The 14,328-nt window shown below is 35.4% G+C and overlaps 1 protein-coding gene across 5 annotated transcripts in view; it reads left to right on the top strand.

Moving 5' to 3' along the window:
- LOC138694994 (inositol 1,4,5-triphosphate receptor associated 1-like) overlaps window positions 1–14,328 on the top strand; it is a 383,890-nt gene that overhangs the window by 348,598 nt on the left and 20,964 nt on the right. For all 5 annotated transcript variants that reach the window (XR_011331033.1, XM_069819250.1, XM_069819251.1 and 2 more), the window contains 6 exons: window positions 2,108–2,248; window positions 3,780–3,890; window positions 4,773–4,891; window positions 7,209–7,320; window positions 7,437–7,520; window positions 12,613–12,764. Coding sequence is in view for 4 of the 5 variants with exons in the window: in XM_069819250.1 (XP_069675351.1) it covers window positions 2,108–2,248; window positions 3,780–3,890; window positions 4,773–4,891; window positions 7,209–7,320; window positions 7,437–7,520; window positions 12,613–12,764 (719 nt within the window). In the remaining variant the exon portion in view is untranslated. The remainder of the gene's footprint in view (window positions 1–2,107; window positions 2,249–3,779; window positions 3,891–4,772; window positions 4,892–7,208; window positions 7,321–7,436; window positions 7,521–12,612; window positions 12,765–14,328) is intronic.

The raw sequence follows: 14,328 nt of genomic DNA, 5'->3' as shown, positions 1-14,328 counted from the left end.
CAGTGGATCCAAATTTTGTTTCTGCACATTCTCAGTATGTTATAACTGGAATTTTAAAAAGTCAGTGCATCCAAATTTTGTTTCTGCACATTCACAGTGTGTTATAACTGGAATTTTAAAAAGTCAGTGGACCCTAATTTTGTTTCTGCACATTCTCAGTATGTTATAACTGGAATTTTAAAAAGTCAGTGGGTCCAAATTTTGTTTCTGCACATTCTCAGTATGTTATAACTGGAATTTTAAAAAGTCACTAAATCCAAATTTTGTTTCTGCACATTCTCAGTATAACTGGAATTTTAAAAAGTCAGTAGATCCAAATTTTGTTTCTGCACATTCTCAGTATAACTGGAATTTTAAAAAGTCAGTGGATCCAAATTTTGTTTCTACACATTCTCAGTGTGTTATAACTGGAATTTTAAAAAGTCAGTAGATCCAAATTTTGTTTCTGCACATTCTCAGTATAACTGTAATTTTAAAAAGTCAGTGGACCCAAATTTTGTTTCTACACATTCTCAGTATGTTATAACTGGCATTTTAAAAAGTTAGTGGATCCAAATTTTGTTTCTGCACATTCTCAGTATGTTATAACTGGAATTTTAAAAAGCCATTGGATCCAAATTTTGTTTCTTCACATTCACAGTGTGTTATAACTGGAATTTTAAAAAGTCAGTAGATCCAAATTTTGTTTCTGCACATTCTCAGTATGTTATAACTGGAATTTTAAAAAGTCAGTGGATCCAAATTTTGTTTCTGCGCATTCTCAATATGTTATAACTGGAATTTTAAAAAGTCAGTGGATCCAAATTTTGTTTCTGCACATTCTCAGTATGTTATAACTGGAATTTTAAAAAGTCAGTGGGTCCAAATTTTGTTTCTGGGTCTGTACAATAATTTAGCCTTAGCTTCATATTCATGTCGTCATTTGTACAACTTCAATCTGTGCATTAGGGGCCTACACGATTTCTGTAAGCAATGCTGTAAGATGTTGTAGAGAACGTTATGTTCAGAATGAGGAAAAAGTTGGGATATGGACTGTATAAACCTCAATAAATTTAGTACTGTGTAAAAATTAAGGTTCTCCGAGATCAACAAAAGCTGTGCTACTGAATTTCATGCAAATTAATGTTGTATACCTACACCACAGTCTAGTATATACAGCCACGAAGCTCAATACGTAATAAATATGCATCCATAGATAGTTGCTAACCATTAGGATCGCTAACATCGCCTCATTACAGACAATGCGAAATAGTGTCGGCACAGTCTATTGTTTCTAGCGCCCTCATAACTCAAGCTTCGTGATTGTATATACTAGACTGTGCCTATACTCAGTGACGTTCCTATATATTTGTTGTTCCAATATTAACATACATAAATTGTGGATGTATGAATCTTGGACAACCCTGGCTTATTGTTGACGTCAGGACTTGAGTAAACAAGCAGATGCCACTTGAAATTTTGCAGCCCTACGGTTGTATAAAAATATTCACTGAATAATGTATACAATCACCAGTCTTGTTAGTCATTTTGTTATAAACTTATTGGATTATGAGAAAATATACCGTAATTCAAGGAAATGATTATAAGTATAATTATAGCAAATTCCTATTATGGTGTAACATTTTTAACCATGCGTGAATGTTGGAAGTAGCAATTTCACATGAAGCTTTTAACAGGAAACTGAGATAGACGTGTAAAGTGGAAATTAAAACAGTAATACAGTACTCTTAAAGGCGTATGTTGTTAAGATTGTTTTTCTTTGTAAAGAAACAATATATTGTAGTTAAGAGAGGGCCATCTGCTCAGTTAATAGAGCACTGGCAAATGATTTCTGTGGACACTAGTTGAAATCCTGGTGGTGACGAAGTCGAATCCAAGGTTTCAATAACAACATATAATAAAAATAAAATGGAAACATTTTGCTAGAACTTTATTCTTTCGTTGGCAGATTTTAGTTCAATTGGGAATGAGACCAAATATTTCTGAATTTATTATTTTGCAAGAATCGCAAGAATGTTACCACTATCACTGGTTAACTTTTTATTAAAATATTGCTTAAGAGTTGATATTGTTGTATGTTAAAATTGGTTCTTTGAATGTGTTACAGAACAAGTTCTCATCGTTATCCTTGGCGTTTAAAACAGACAAGCTGACTTTAACAAGTCGTCATGATCGTCAGCAACGACAAAGAGATCTGGCTGAAAGAAATATGGCTGCCGAAGTATTGAAACTCAAGACTACCATCCATGTACGTATACCATATTCAGCATTGTTGAGATAACAGGTTGATAAGAAAGCAATGAAACTAAGTTAAAATAACACAGTAATTGCTCTTTCAACAATAATTCTTGAACGGATTTAGTAATTCTCGTCACTGGAACTGTCGTCATCGTACTATTTCGTCACCGATTAAATTTTCGTCTCCAGACTTACGATCACCAATTAAATTTTCGTCACTGCCACAATAATGTCTTTTTTTTTAATTTTTTAAGCGTAATTGGATTGTTAAGTTGTTTGCAAAGTTACGCAGTTTAATTTTTGGTTTGAAGTTGAATGTCATATATTCAGCTGCAACTAAATTATTGTAATGATGGTGTAACCGCATGGGAATTTCGTTTCACAAGAAGCATTAGGGGCGCAATTTCATTCACCCTAGCACTTGTGTCCAAGGAAGATGTTGTCGATGCGTTTGAAGATTTGGAAGCCACTGCTGTCGATGAATTAATTCCAGTCTTTAACTATGTGAAAGACAACTATATCGTAGATGGGGTAGAGGCAGATAGCAACCAATGTTTCCTGATCGTATGGAACTGTTATATAAAAACTAGAGAGAATCTTCCTCATCATTAACACATGTGAGGCATAGCATAGGCGTCTGAACATTCTCGTGGGAAAGCCTCATCCTTCCTTATATTCTGTCCTGCAGTTACTGTGGAGTGAAACAGAAAGGACACGTCATGATTTTGAGTGGATAGAAGGAGAACATTCTTCTCCGCGTAAAATGAAGAAGTATCAGAATTTGAGTAAAAGGATTTATCGTATTATTGAATGACACCCAGATTTTAAGGAGACGACGTGCTGTCTTACCTAAAGGCCATCGGACATTAATCTAGCTGGATATTTTGAAAAATAAATTACAAAACACTGCACACACGCTACTAAATAAAATATGTATTGTTTGTAAGATGATTCACTTTTCATTTCTGCCAAACAGGTGACCAAGGGATAGGTGACAAAAAGTCGAAATGACAAATAATGCTGGTGACAAAAAAGTCATGGTGACCAGAAAAACGGGGGACTAAAAAGCAGTGACGAGGTGGTACAATGATTAGGGTTCTGGTGAATAGAATTCCAGATCCCTTCTTGAATAATAGCCTTTTATGTCCTAGATCCCAAATAACTGGTACCTACTGTACATCACACAAATCTTTATCTGGAAGAGGTGACTGTTACTATCCAAGTGCATTTTCTGTTCCATTTCGTATTGTTCATGATTGAGTAGACCTACAATCTGGAGTTATTCACTTTTTATCAGAATTTGACAATTATCCAAGATGTTTCTTGCTCCTTTAATCCCTTTATTATGAATAGATTTAGATAGATTTATTGATATTAGTTCACAAAAGTACAAAACTTAATAATTTAACAAAAAGATCTATATACAAAAGTAGTTATACATATTTATTATGAATACTGTAGGTACCAGAAATAATTTAAATTGTTGTCACACATTTGAAGTGCTTGGATACATTTAGCTGAAACTTATTGTACCATTGCAGAATCTCAATTACCTGTGCAAGGATTCGGAGTCTATCGATATTCTTGGCAAGATTCAAAATCAAGTTGATGTGCTCCAACGGTCCACAGAGAGGGTCTCCAGCTCTGCAGAGGTAGCATTCAGTATTCCACTGGCCATTCAGATACAATTATTTGTGTTTTGAAAATTTAGTTTAAGAGGTTACATTCACCTTCCAACCTTAAAAATTTGTTTTATAAATTTTATTCCTGCATATTTTTAAGTCCTATTTTAATGAAATGTTATATGCTTCCTTCGATCTAAAAGAAAAAAAATATTGCCTTTATGAAAGTTTTTAGAATTGTGAATTTTAAGAGCTTTAATTTTGCGATTTGTACTAAACTGCTATTTAAAAAATTATTCCCAAGATTTTAAATATTAATAAACAATTAATTAAATGGCGATCTTACTCGTGTTAATTATGTAAGCATGTGCGGCTTACAGCTGTTTCGGTGCTACTTGACACCATCCTCAGAGCCTTCTGTGTCTCGGCACCATCTCAACTTTGCTGCCTGTTGTGAGGGTGCGTTTGTGTGATGAAGAGTTGTGTCAAATAGTGTGTATGTATTGGACAGACAGGCAGATCATTCCAAACTTGATACAAAGAACACATTAAAGCAATAACCAGAGGACACAATACATCTACATATGCCGAACACATAACCAATGCTAACTACACATACAATAACATAAACACAGACATGGAAATCCTACACATACAACCCAAAAACCAAAAACTCAACACATTAGAACAATATGAAATATACAGACACACTAAAACACACCCTGATCAAATTCTCAACACACAGATCAATTTCAGAACACACACACTATTTGATATCTTAAAATTTATTTCACAGATAAATCTAAACGTTGATATTAAATTATTATAAGAAAGATTAAAAATCAATTTTTTTTAACCCTCGAAAGTGCATGTACCCTTACATAGGTACCTATATAAGGCAATGTTTTGCAGATTTACGGAGCAGTACAGCAGGAGACTCGTTTATCTAAAGCAATCGAGGTGATGCTGACACACGTGGAGAATCTGAAACGCATGTATGAGAAAGAACATGCAGAACTGGAAGAAACAAAGTAAGTACCGGTATAGTATACAATATACTTAATGTTGTATATGTATACAATTTCTTTAAAATGTAGGTTCATTTAATAGTCAGAAAAGATTATTTTCCTTTCACAGAAACTGCTGTTTCAATTGTTTTACTATTGTTGCCATGGCATATGAAATAAATAAACAGCTATGGGTATTCTTGAGTGAGTGTTAATGAGTGTTGTTTTGTTTTATTTTGTTTTTATTTTTTTTTCTCGCTGTTATTTATACTCGCTTTAACATCTTTGGTCATATCGCGAGTTAATCTTTTGGGTGAAATCCGAAGGCCTGTGTACTATTGTTGAGACTGGTTCTATTGCTGTAAACTAGATGGCGACTGTATATGTATTACAGATTTGTTATGAATATGATTTTGATGATGAGTGATGCCAGTGGTATTCAGGGATGTTGTGGCCCGAATTTCCTGGCATTTGCCTTACAGTTGAGGGAAAACCCTGAAAAACCTCAACCAGGAAATTTAACCCGACTGGAATCGAACCCGGGCCCTCTGCGTAAAAGACCAGCATGCTGACCCCTACACCACAGAGGTGGTCTTGTTTTATTTTATTTATTCTTTTTATTTATTTATTTATTTATTTATTTATTTATTTATTTATTTATTTATTTATTTATTTATTTATTTATTTGTTTAATTCACAGCAGAAAATAATGATTTTGCCTCTACAAATGCGAATTGGCCTTATTCACTGTTTACTATGAATATGTATAATACAGGTTGTTCCAACTCACAGAGTGAATAAAGAATTGTAAGTGGATTGAGATAAGATTTGCTGTTTGCATAGACTAGATCTATTATTTTCTACCTTTTGAGTCCACATCATTATCTTCCTTGTGAATGTCAACACAAATCATTTGCCATACAGCACTGTCAAGGGCCTTCTTAACTCATGCATAATAAACACCACCTAGTTCAGCAACCAAGATTGCTTCTTTCAGTGAAGACTTAAAATAAAGAATTCATTGGTATTTACATAACATACAATATTTATTATTTTTCATTCAATATAATTGAATATTTGAAAGTCCAGGCTTCGAAGAGTGCATTATATTAAGTTATTTAATTTATTGTCATAGCAAACTAATTCGTCGATGATTTGGTTGACACAAGCAATGATACAAGAAAATCTTCCAAAATACCAGAGCGAAAACCTCCTTAAAAAGTCCTTACAGGGAAGTTGTGTAACGGGAAGGTTTATATCAGTGCTTAAAGTGGGTTGGTATGAACTGGATAACCATATGAAATCTGTGAAACAAGCCAGTATGGCATATCGTTAATAATACTATTTTATTTAAATAATTAATTTATATATATAATATCTTATATTATCAAAAAAATCGATTTACCAACAATCAATAAGAAAATCCATTATAAATCAGAAACATAGAACCAAAAGATTATAATTTATTTATCTTAGTGAATTTAAATACTATTATAGTCACAATCATGCCATGGTATGAAAGAAAAATTTCACAACCTCGAGCGGGAATCGAACCTGCGACTTCCTGTCCTCTGGTCAGGCGCTCTACCACTGAGCTATCGAGTTCGTCTCACGCCTAAGGCTTGGAATTATCCTTTCATACTGGCGACTCTGTTATAGAGTACTGTCCATAGCGTCTGATCTAGTCAGCACTGCTTATGGGTTGAAAGAAACTTTACAAATGTAATCTTCATCTTACGATGTTTGGTGACGTATACACGTCCATTGATGTGGATGATATATATATATATCAATTTGTTTTATTAGATTTATTTTTTTATTTATTTTTAGATAAAATGCAACTTTAATATACCTTTATATATAAGATTACCATCAATCCCAAACATAGACTCTTACTCTCCACTTGTAAACCGAAATAAAAACAACATTCAAACCAACATAAGTGTAGTTTCATTCTCGAAACTGGGTGACGTATTCTATGAGCCAGTTATCCCTGATACAGCGCAGAATTTTATTTCACAAATCAATCAAATCGAAATGATAGCTGTCCAAATCTTGGACTTAAAATATCGGCATCCTAATCAATTCAAATGAACAAGAAAATGTAAATTAATGTTAAAAGAATACATAATTAAATTTTAAAAAAGAATATTCTGCGACAAGATGTGGTAGCTATCAAAACGATAAAAATTTATTGAAAATAAATAATATACATTGAGTATTATAAAGATGAATAGAGATGGTGATTGATGATGTTCAATGAAGATTTTAAAATGGTTGATGCAATTGTCTGAAGAGTCTTTTCAGGATCTTTTAATAAAATAAACATTTTGTTTCACAGGCGAGTGTTATTGGAAAACAATCTTGTAGTGGAAGGAAATGGAGACAACTTAGATGGGGGACAGCGGAATGCCAGACACCGAATTCTCAACAGTGGTGCCCCAGGCAAACAGGTTAATCGCAGATTTTAATCTATTTGTATGGAAGTGACTGAAAATAATTCAAATGTTTTGGATTGTTTGCAGCATTAAGATAATGGGTTATTGAATATATTTCTCCTGTGTTTCAGAGAAGAAGAGCGAGTATAGCTGTCTTCCGACCTCTAGGTTCTCCTGATTCTTCCAAGAATTCTCCAACATCCCTTACCTTTGGAGTAAGTTTCAAGTCATCACGTTCTTTTTAATGCTTGCCATACCGTGGATTATGGCAACTGTAGTTCCCTACTAGCCCACCTTGTTGACATGCTAGAGCTATGCTCGTACACAGTTCATATCCTGTTTACTATCTTCCGAAGTCTATGAAAGCACCGAACATTTTTAAGGCATAAACAGCCACTAGTTTTGAATTACCTCACCCAACGCGCAATGCAGCTTCTATGTGGTGCATTCTTACCAAATTCAATCCTAAAGTTTCACTCTACTGTTACAACAGCCCCACATTTGTGTGAATTCCATGACGCAAAACTCCTCTTGTTTATAAGTAATTGATTAACTAGCGGACTTACTCGTGTTAATTATGTAAGTCTGTGCGGCTTACAGCTGTTTCGTTGTTTCATCACACCATCCTCAGAGCCTACTAGATCTCGGCGTCATCTCGAACTTCTCTGCCTGTTATGTGGGTGCGTTTGTTTGTTGAAAGGTGTTGAAGAGTGGAGTCAAATAGTGTGTGTGTGTGTGTGTGTGTGTGTGTGTGTGTACTGAAATTGATCTGTGTGTTGAGAATTTGATCAGGGTGTGTTTTAGTGTGTTTGTATATTTCGTATTGTTCTAGTGTGTTGAGTTTTTGGTTCTTGGGTTGTATGTGTAGGATTTCCATGTCCGCATTTATGTTATTGTATGTATGCTATTATACGGATGTCAAACATGATCGTTAAGATCACAGCAAAAGAACAAACTTCAAATATGTCAACGTAAAATGCAGCGCAAAATCTTAGGAATATCCCTATGAGACAGGATACCAAACACCACAATCCAACAACTAGCACAGACAACAGATGTCGCACAAACAGCCACACAAAGCAAATGGAAGTGGGAAGGACACATTGCCAGACTAAAGACAACAGATGGACCTACAAAAGTACTGTTTGGGACACACGGATTGGGCAAAGAACGCAAGGCAGACCAAGACGCAGATGGGAGGACATCTTCAAAGATCACGCAGGACACCAACGGACAAGGATAGCAAGGGACAGAGAAGAGTGGAAGTCGCTAGGCAGACATCTGAACAACGACTAGAACAGAAACATGCAAGCATCATTGTTTGAGGGAAGTTTAATAGTGAACAGTGAAAAGTGTAGTGTCAAGCAACATTATACCTAACGAACAGCATTGAACCTAACATGGAGTAGCTCGCCAAGTTAGGAAAACTGAGCTAACCCTACCCAAGGGTAGGAGGCCTTTGCCCTTCATGGGACACATTGGGCTATTTCATTTCATTTCATTTCATGTATGGTTAGCATTGGTTATGTGATCGGCGTATGTAGATGTATTGTGTCCTCTGGTTATTGCTTTAATGTGTTCTACATACGCCGATCACATAACCAATGCTAACCACACATACAATAACATAAATGCGGACATAGAAATCCTACACATACAATCCAAGAACCAAAAACTCAACACACTAGAACAATACACAAATATACAAACACACTAAAACACACCCCGATCAAATTCTCAACACACAGATCAATTTCAGTACACACACACTATTTGACTCCACTCTTCAACACCTTTCAACAATCAAACGCACCCACATAACAGGCAGAGAAGTTCGAGATGACGCCGAGATCTAGTAGGCTCTGAGGATGGTGTGATGAAACACCGAAACAGCTGTAAGCCGCACAGACTTACATAATTAACACAAGTAAGTCTGCTAGTTAATCAATTACTTATATTCAAGTGTTAAAAGTAGTGTACGCAAGATTCAAAATGGATTATCCTCTTGTTTGCTTCGATGTCGTATCTTGTGTAGCACTACATTGAATCTCAGTATTTTTTTTAGTAGGTTATTTTACGACCAACCAATCAGACACTATATATTACAAAAGGATCTAAAAATACATTTAAAATTGCAAGCCTCATCCAGATCTCAGATGTTCTTCAAACTGTCAGATGATTTCCTGTGTAATTTCTATAAAATAAAAAAATAAAAAATACCAATCTATATCACAGACATACTCATTGCTAAAACTCCAGTTGTGAACGAAATTTCTCCATGGAAATGGGTGATTCCAGAACATAGCATACAAATTCCAGGAAATCATTCCAAAAATGATCCTCCATACATTCTTAAGTTAGATGTCATGGAACTACTCTGCAGTACATATAAAGATCACCTTCAAATTTATACGGATGGATCTCTAAATCCTAATAATGGGACATCAGGAGCAGGGTATTACATTCCAAAATATCAAGAAAGTTATTTCATACCATGTTCATCCTCATCCAGTCTTGACACTGAATTGCTAGTTATTGATGCTGCTCTTCAGTGTGTTACTCAAATTTCTGAAAAATCTATTTGCATACTTACCAACTCCAAGGGGGCTACATTTAATATGATTAAATATGTATCAAACCTATATGCAGCAAACTATATGCACATAGAATTATTCCAATTCAGAAACAACTAAGTAAACTAAAAGAACTCCAAAAGGAAATAACATTTCAATGGTTACCTAGTCATTGTGGTATACCTGGAAACGAGAAAGTCGATAATATTGCAAAACAGGCAACATATTTGCAACCCAGACCTCTTCAAGTGATATCTCTATCCAGTGCTTTTGCTTCAGTAAAGTCTCATTTTACAAACTTATGGATCAACAATTGGCTCCCTTCTGACAAAGGAAAAATTTTTAGAGTCCGTTCAAAAGAAACCATATGACCTGGAAATGTACAAAAACTTGCCCAGACATGTTCAAACATTTTTAACAAGAGCCAGAACAGGTCACATTGTCACTCAATTGTCCCTACACTGATTTCACATTTCTGATAATCCTACTTGTCTGTGGTGTAATAATCATGATGAAGATCTGGAACACATTCTTCTATACTGTCCATTCATAAACCACAAAAGAAGTAAATTAAAATCATCAGTACCAGTTGCAGAAGACACAGCCCTGCAGTATATATTGACTACACCCCACCTCTGGCTACTAACAACAGGCATCTATAATGAACACCGATCAAAATAGCCCTCATTTCTCGTGAAAAACAACAACTGAATAGACTACAGTGGACTATAGTGGACTTTATGTTGTCGACAAACAGCTGGATACATTAAGAAGATTGATTGATTGATTGATTGATTGATTGATTGATTGATTGATTGATTGATTGATTGATTTATTTATTTATTTATTTTACGATGCTGTATCAACATCTCAGGTTATTTAGCGTCTGAATGCAATGAAGGTGATAGTGCCAGTGAAATGAATCCAGGTTCCAGCACCAATAGTTACCCAGCAGTTGCTCATATTGGGTTGAGGGAAAACCTCGGAAAAAACCTCAACCAGGTAACTTGCCCCTACCAGGAATCGAACCCGGGCCACCTGGTTTCGCGGCCAGACCCGCTAACCATGAACTAGGAAATAAACATACGATAACTTGAGACCTGTCGCTTTCACTATTTTGAATAATTGACCGTTCATCATTATTCTCGCTCTTGCTAGAAGTCTTTACTTTTGCACCGTCCTTTTTGAATCACGGTGTATTACAAAGAGATAACATATTTTTTTCCTCTTCCCATGCAGCATTAGCTCTGGAGCTGCAGCTCTGGGTAAGATCAATTTCAGTGTTTTATGAAACACAGAATTACACTCGATTTTAACTGATTAATTATTTTTGTACTAGATAGTGTAGAGTTAATTTTTCTTACATAATTTATATCACTAACATAAGAAATGCATTATTAGGTCGTCTCATAAGTAATATCAGCTTTTTTAAGTTTGGTGTTTTGTAAGATTTTAATGATTTTTTTTAGTTGGGCTATGCAATTTTCACTAAAAATGACATTATTATTACCCACTTATCACAAAAATTTTCACAAATCATACGACTTCAGGAACTTGATTTTTTTACAGTTTATCCTTATGTGCAGTATTGAATAATTTACAAGAGTGGCGTGATTTGTAACAATTGTGTGATAAATGCGTAAGAAAAATATAATTTTGTAGTTAAAATCGAAAAAAAATCTGTACGAAGCAACTTTGGAATTCACAACACATTTTTAGCTTCAGAATACTATTAATATTTGAGGAGAAAGATTCGCTCCGGCGCCGGGGATCGAACCGGGTCCTTGGTCCTACTTACCAAGCGCTCTGACCACTGAGCTACGCCGAATTCAACCCGCAGCACTGGATCGAATTCTCCTCCTTAAATGTTTCTCTTAGTGGCCTGACTCCAAGTTAGGCATATATGTTGACGTATAAGTCCAATGTAAACCTCCATTATACTAGGAGCGGACTCAGCTGAGTGACTTGTTTGGCCGGGAATCCGCAGTTAAGTGCACAGTAATCTGTACAGACATATGCACTTCTAGCTATGAGAATATTATAGATTTATTAATTTGCCCTACAGAATGATATCTGTAATATTGACAATTAATATTTGAGGAGAATACTAGCTAACTAAAGAAATGATACTCCTGAATAGTTCATTCTTTTCCTGTAATATTTTTTATCCTTAAAACTAGAGAATAATGGTATTCTACAAACAACTTCAAATTAGAATAATTTTGAATAATTTCAAGGGAAAAATTGTTCCGGGGCCGGGTATCGATCCCGGGACCTCTGGTTGAATGTACCAGCGCTCTACCAACTGAGCTACTCGGGAACTTCACCCGACACCGTCTCAACTTTTCCCTTTATATCCACACAACTCGCGTGGGCTGACGAAATCCCAGAGACCCACATCGAGTACACACAATCTCTGTGTGACTTGGAATTGTGGTTTTCTGTTAATGTACACAGTGACGTATATATTATGCAAATCTAGTCTTTACCTGAAAGACTAGATTTGCAACTTCAAATTAGCGTAACTCTGAAAATATTGAGATTAGGACACACGTTTATGTGACATTTTTTGCTCAGAATGTTTTCGGAAATAAGCTTCTTAAGTGACGGTAAATCCTCGTGACTCGTCCTGTATATACATACACTGTGATGCAAGGTGGCAAATGAAGGATATTCAAAGCCAGGAGCATTAGCTAACAAGAACAACTCTGATTGTTAACAATTTGCATTCTAGGAGAGCAAGAACCACGTGCGTCCTATTGGACACAGTCGTCGAACTTCTTCCATACACCTGGAGAGCACAGTCAACAGTCGTCGGACTTCTTCCACACACCTGGAGGGCACAGTCACAGGACGGGACCGAACAGACCGACTGGATGGGCCAGAGTGAGTTGCTACCCTCCCCTTTTTCTTTTTTAACTCTTTCTCATTGACAGTATTCACGACTCTGTTCATGGATCGACATTCTTTATTGTTTCAGGGTTAATATAATTAAGGGGATCGGGTAGTCTAAGCGTATGGCTGTTGTGTACGAGTCATGAAATTTTACTATTACTCTTCAACTTTTGAATCTATCAATTTATAATTTTTACAGTAAATTCAAGCATATTTACAATGCAGTTTGAATATATTTGCCATCATTTTCATCACATTATGAGTATTCATTCAATAGAAAAATATATATATATTTAACATTCTGGAAAAAAATTATTTAAAAATGTCCATATTTTTTCATACTTTTCTGGCTGTGAAGTTCATAACAAGTGTGAAAGTGGCCATGTTTCTTCACTTTCATATGAAACAAGAGTACCGGTATGCAATATTTCAGCCTACTATCCCGATAGTTTCTGAGAAAAATGTTCCAAAATACCAATGTCTTAGCCTACTATTTTTCATTTTGTTCCTTCCTTTTCGGTTTAATATTCCTATTTTTCTTCTACTACACTGCGTTTTCTTTGTTGTACTCGTTTTTTCTTCCTTATACTCGTCATTTCTTCTTTGAACTCGTCCTTTCTTCCTTGTATTCGTCCTTTCTCCCTTGTACTCGTCCTTTCTTTGTTGTACACTTTTTTCCTTCCTTGTATTTGCCCTTTCCTCCTTTTAAATGTCTTTTCTTTCTTTCTTTTACTCGTTCTTTCTTGCTTGTACTCGTCCTTTCTTTGTCGTACACTTTCTCCCTTCCTTGTATTTGTCCTTTCTTCCTTTTAAAAGCCTTTTCTTTCTTCCTTCTACTCGTTCTTTCTTGCTTGTACTCGTCCTTTCTTTGTCGTACACTTTCTCCCTTCCTTGTATTTGTCCTTTCTTCCATTTAAATGTCTTTTCTTTCTTCCTTCTACTCGTTCTTTCTTGCTTGTACCCGTCCTTTCTTTGTTGTACACTTCCTTCCTTATATTTGTCCTTTCTTCCTTTTAAATGTCTTTTCTTTCTTTCTTCTACTCGTTCTTTCTTGCTTGTACTCGTCCTTTCTTTGTCGTACACTTTCTCCCTTCCTTGTGTTTGTCGTTTCTTCCTTTTAAAAGTCTTTTCTTTCTTCCTTCTACTCGTTCTTTCTTGCTTGTACTCGTCCTTTCTTTGTTGTACACTTCCTTCCTTGTATTTGTCCTTTCTTCCATTTAAATGTCTTTTCTTTCTTCCTTCTACTCGTTCTTTCATGCTTGTACTCGTCCTTTCTTTGTCGTACACTTTCTCCCTTCCTTGTGTTTGTCGTTTCTTCCTTTTAAAAGTCTTTTCTTTCTTCCTTCTACTCGTTCTTTCTTGCTTGTACCCGTCCTTTCTTTGTTGTACACTTCCTTCCTTGTATTTGTCCTTTCTTCCATTTAAATGTCTTTTCTTTCTTCCTTCTACTCGTTCTTTCTTGCTTGTACTCGTCCTTTCTTTGTCGTACACTTTCTCCCTTCCTTGTGTTTGTCGTTTCTTCCTTTTAAAAGTCTTTTCTTTCTTCCTTCTACTC

This window comes from Periplaneta americana, chromosome 2 (assembly GCF_040183065.1).
Source record: "Periplaneta americana isolate PAMFEO1 chromosome 2, P.americana_PAMFEO1_priV1, whole genome shotgun sequence".
Taxonomy (NCBI): domain Eukaryota; kingdom Metazoa; phylum Arthropoda; class Insecta; order Blattodea; family Blattidae; genus Periplaneta; species Periplaneta americana.
The sequence above is the reverse complement of the archived record's forward strand: the minus strand, read 5'-3'. Positions and strand labels throughout refer to the sequence as shown.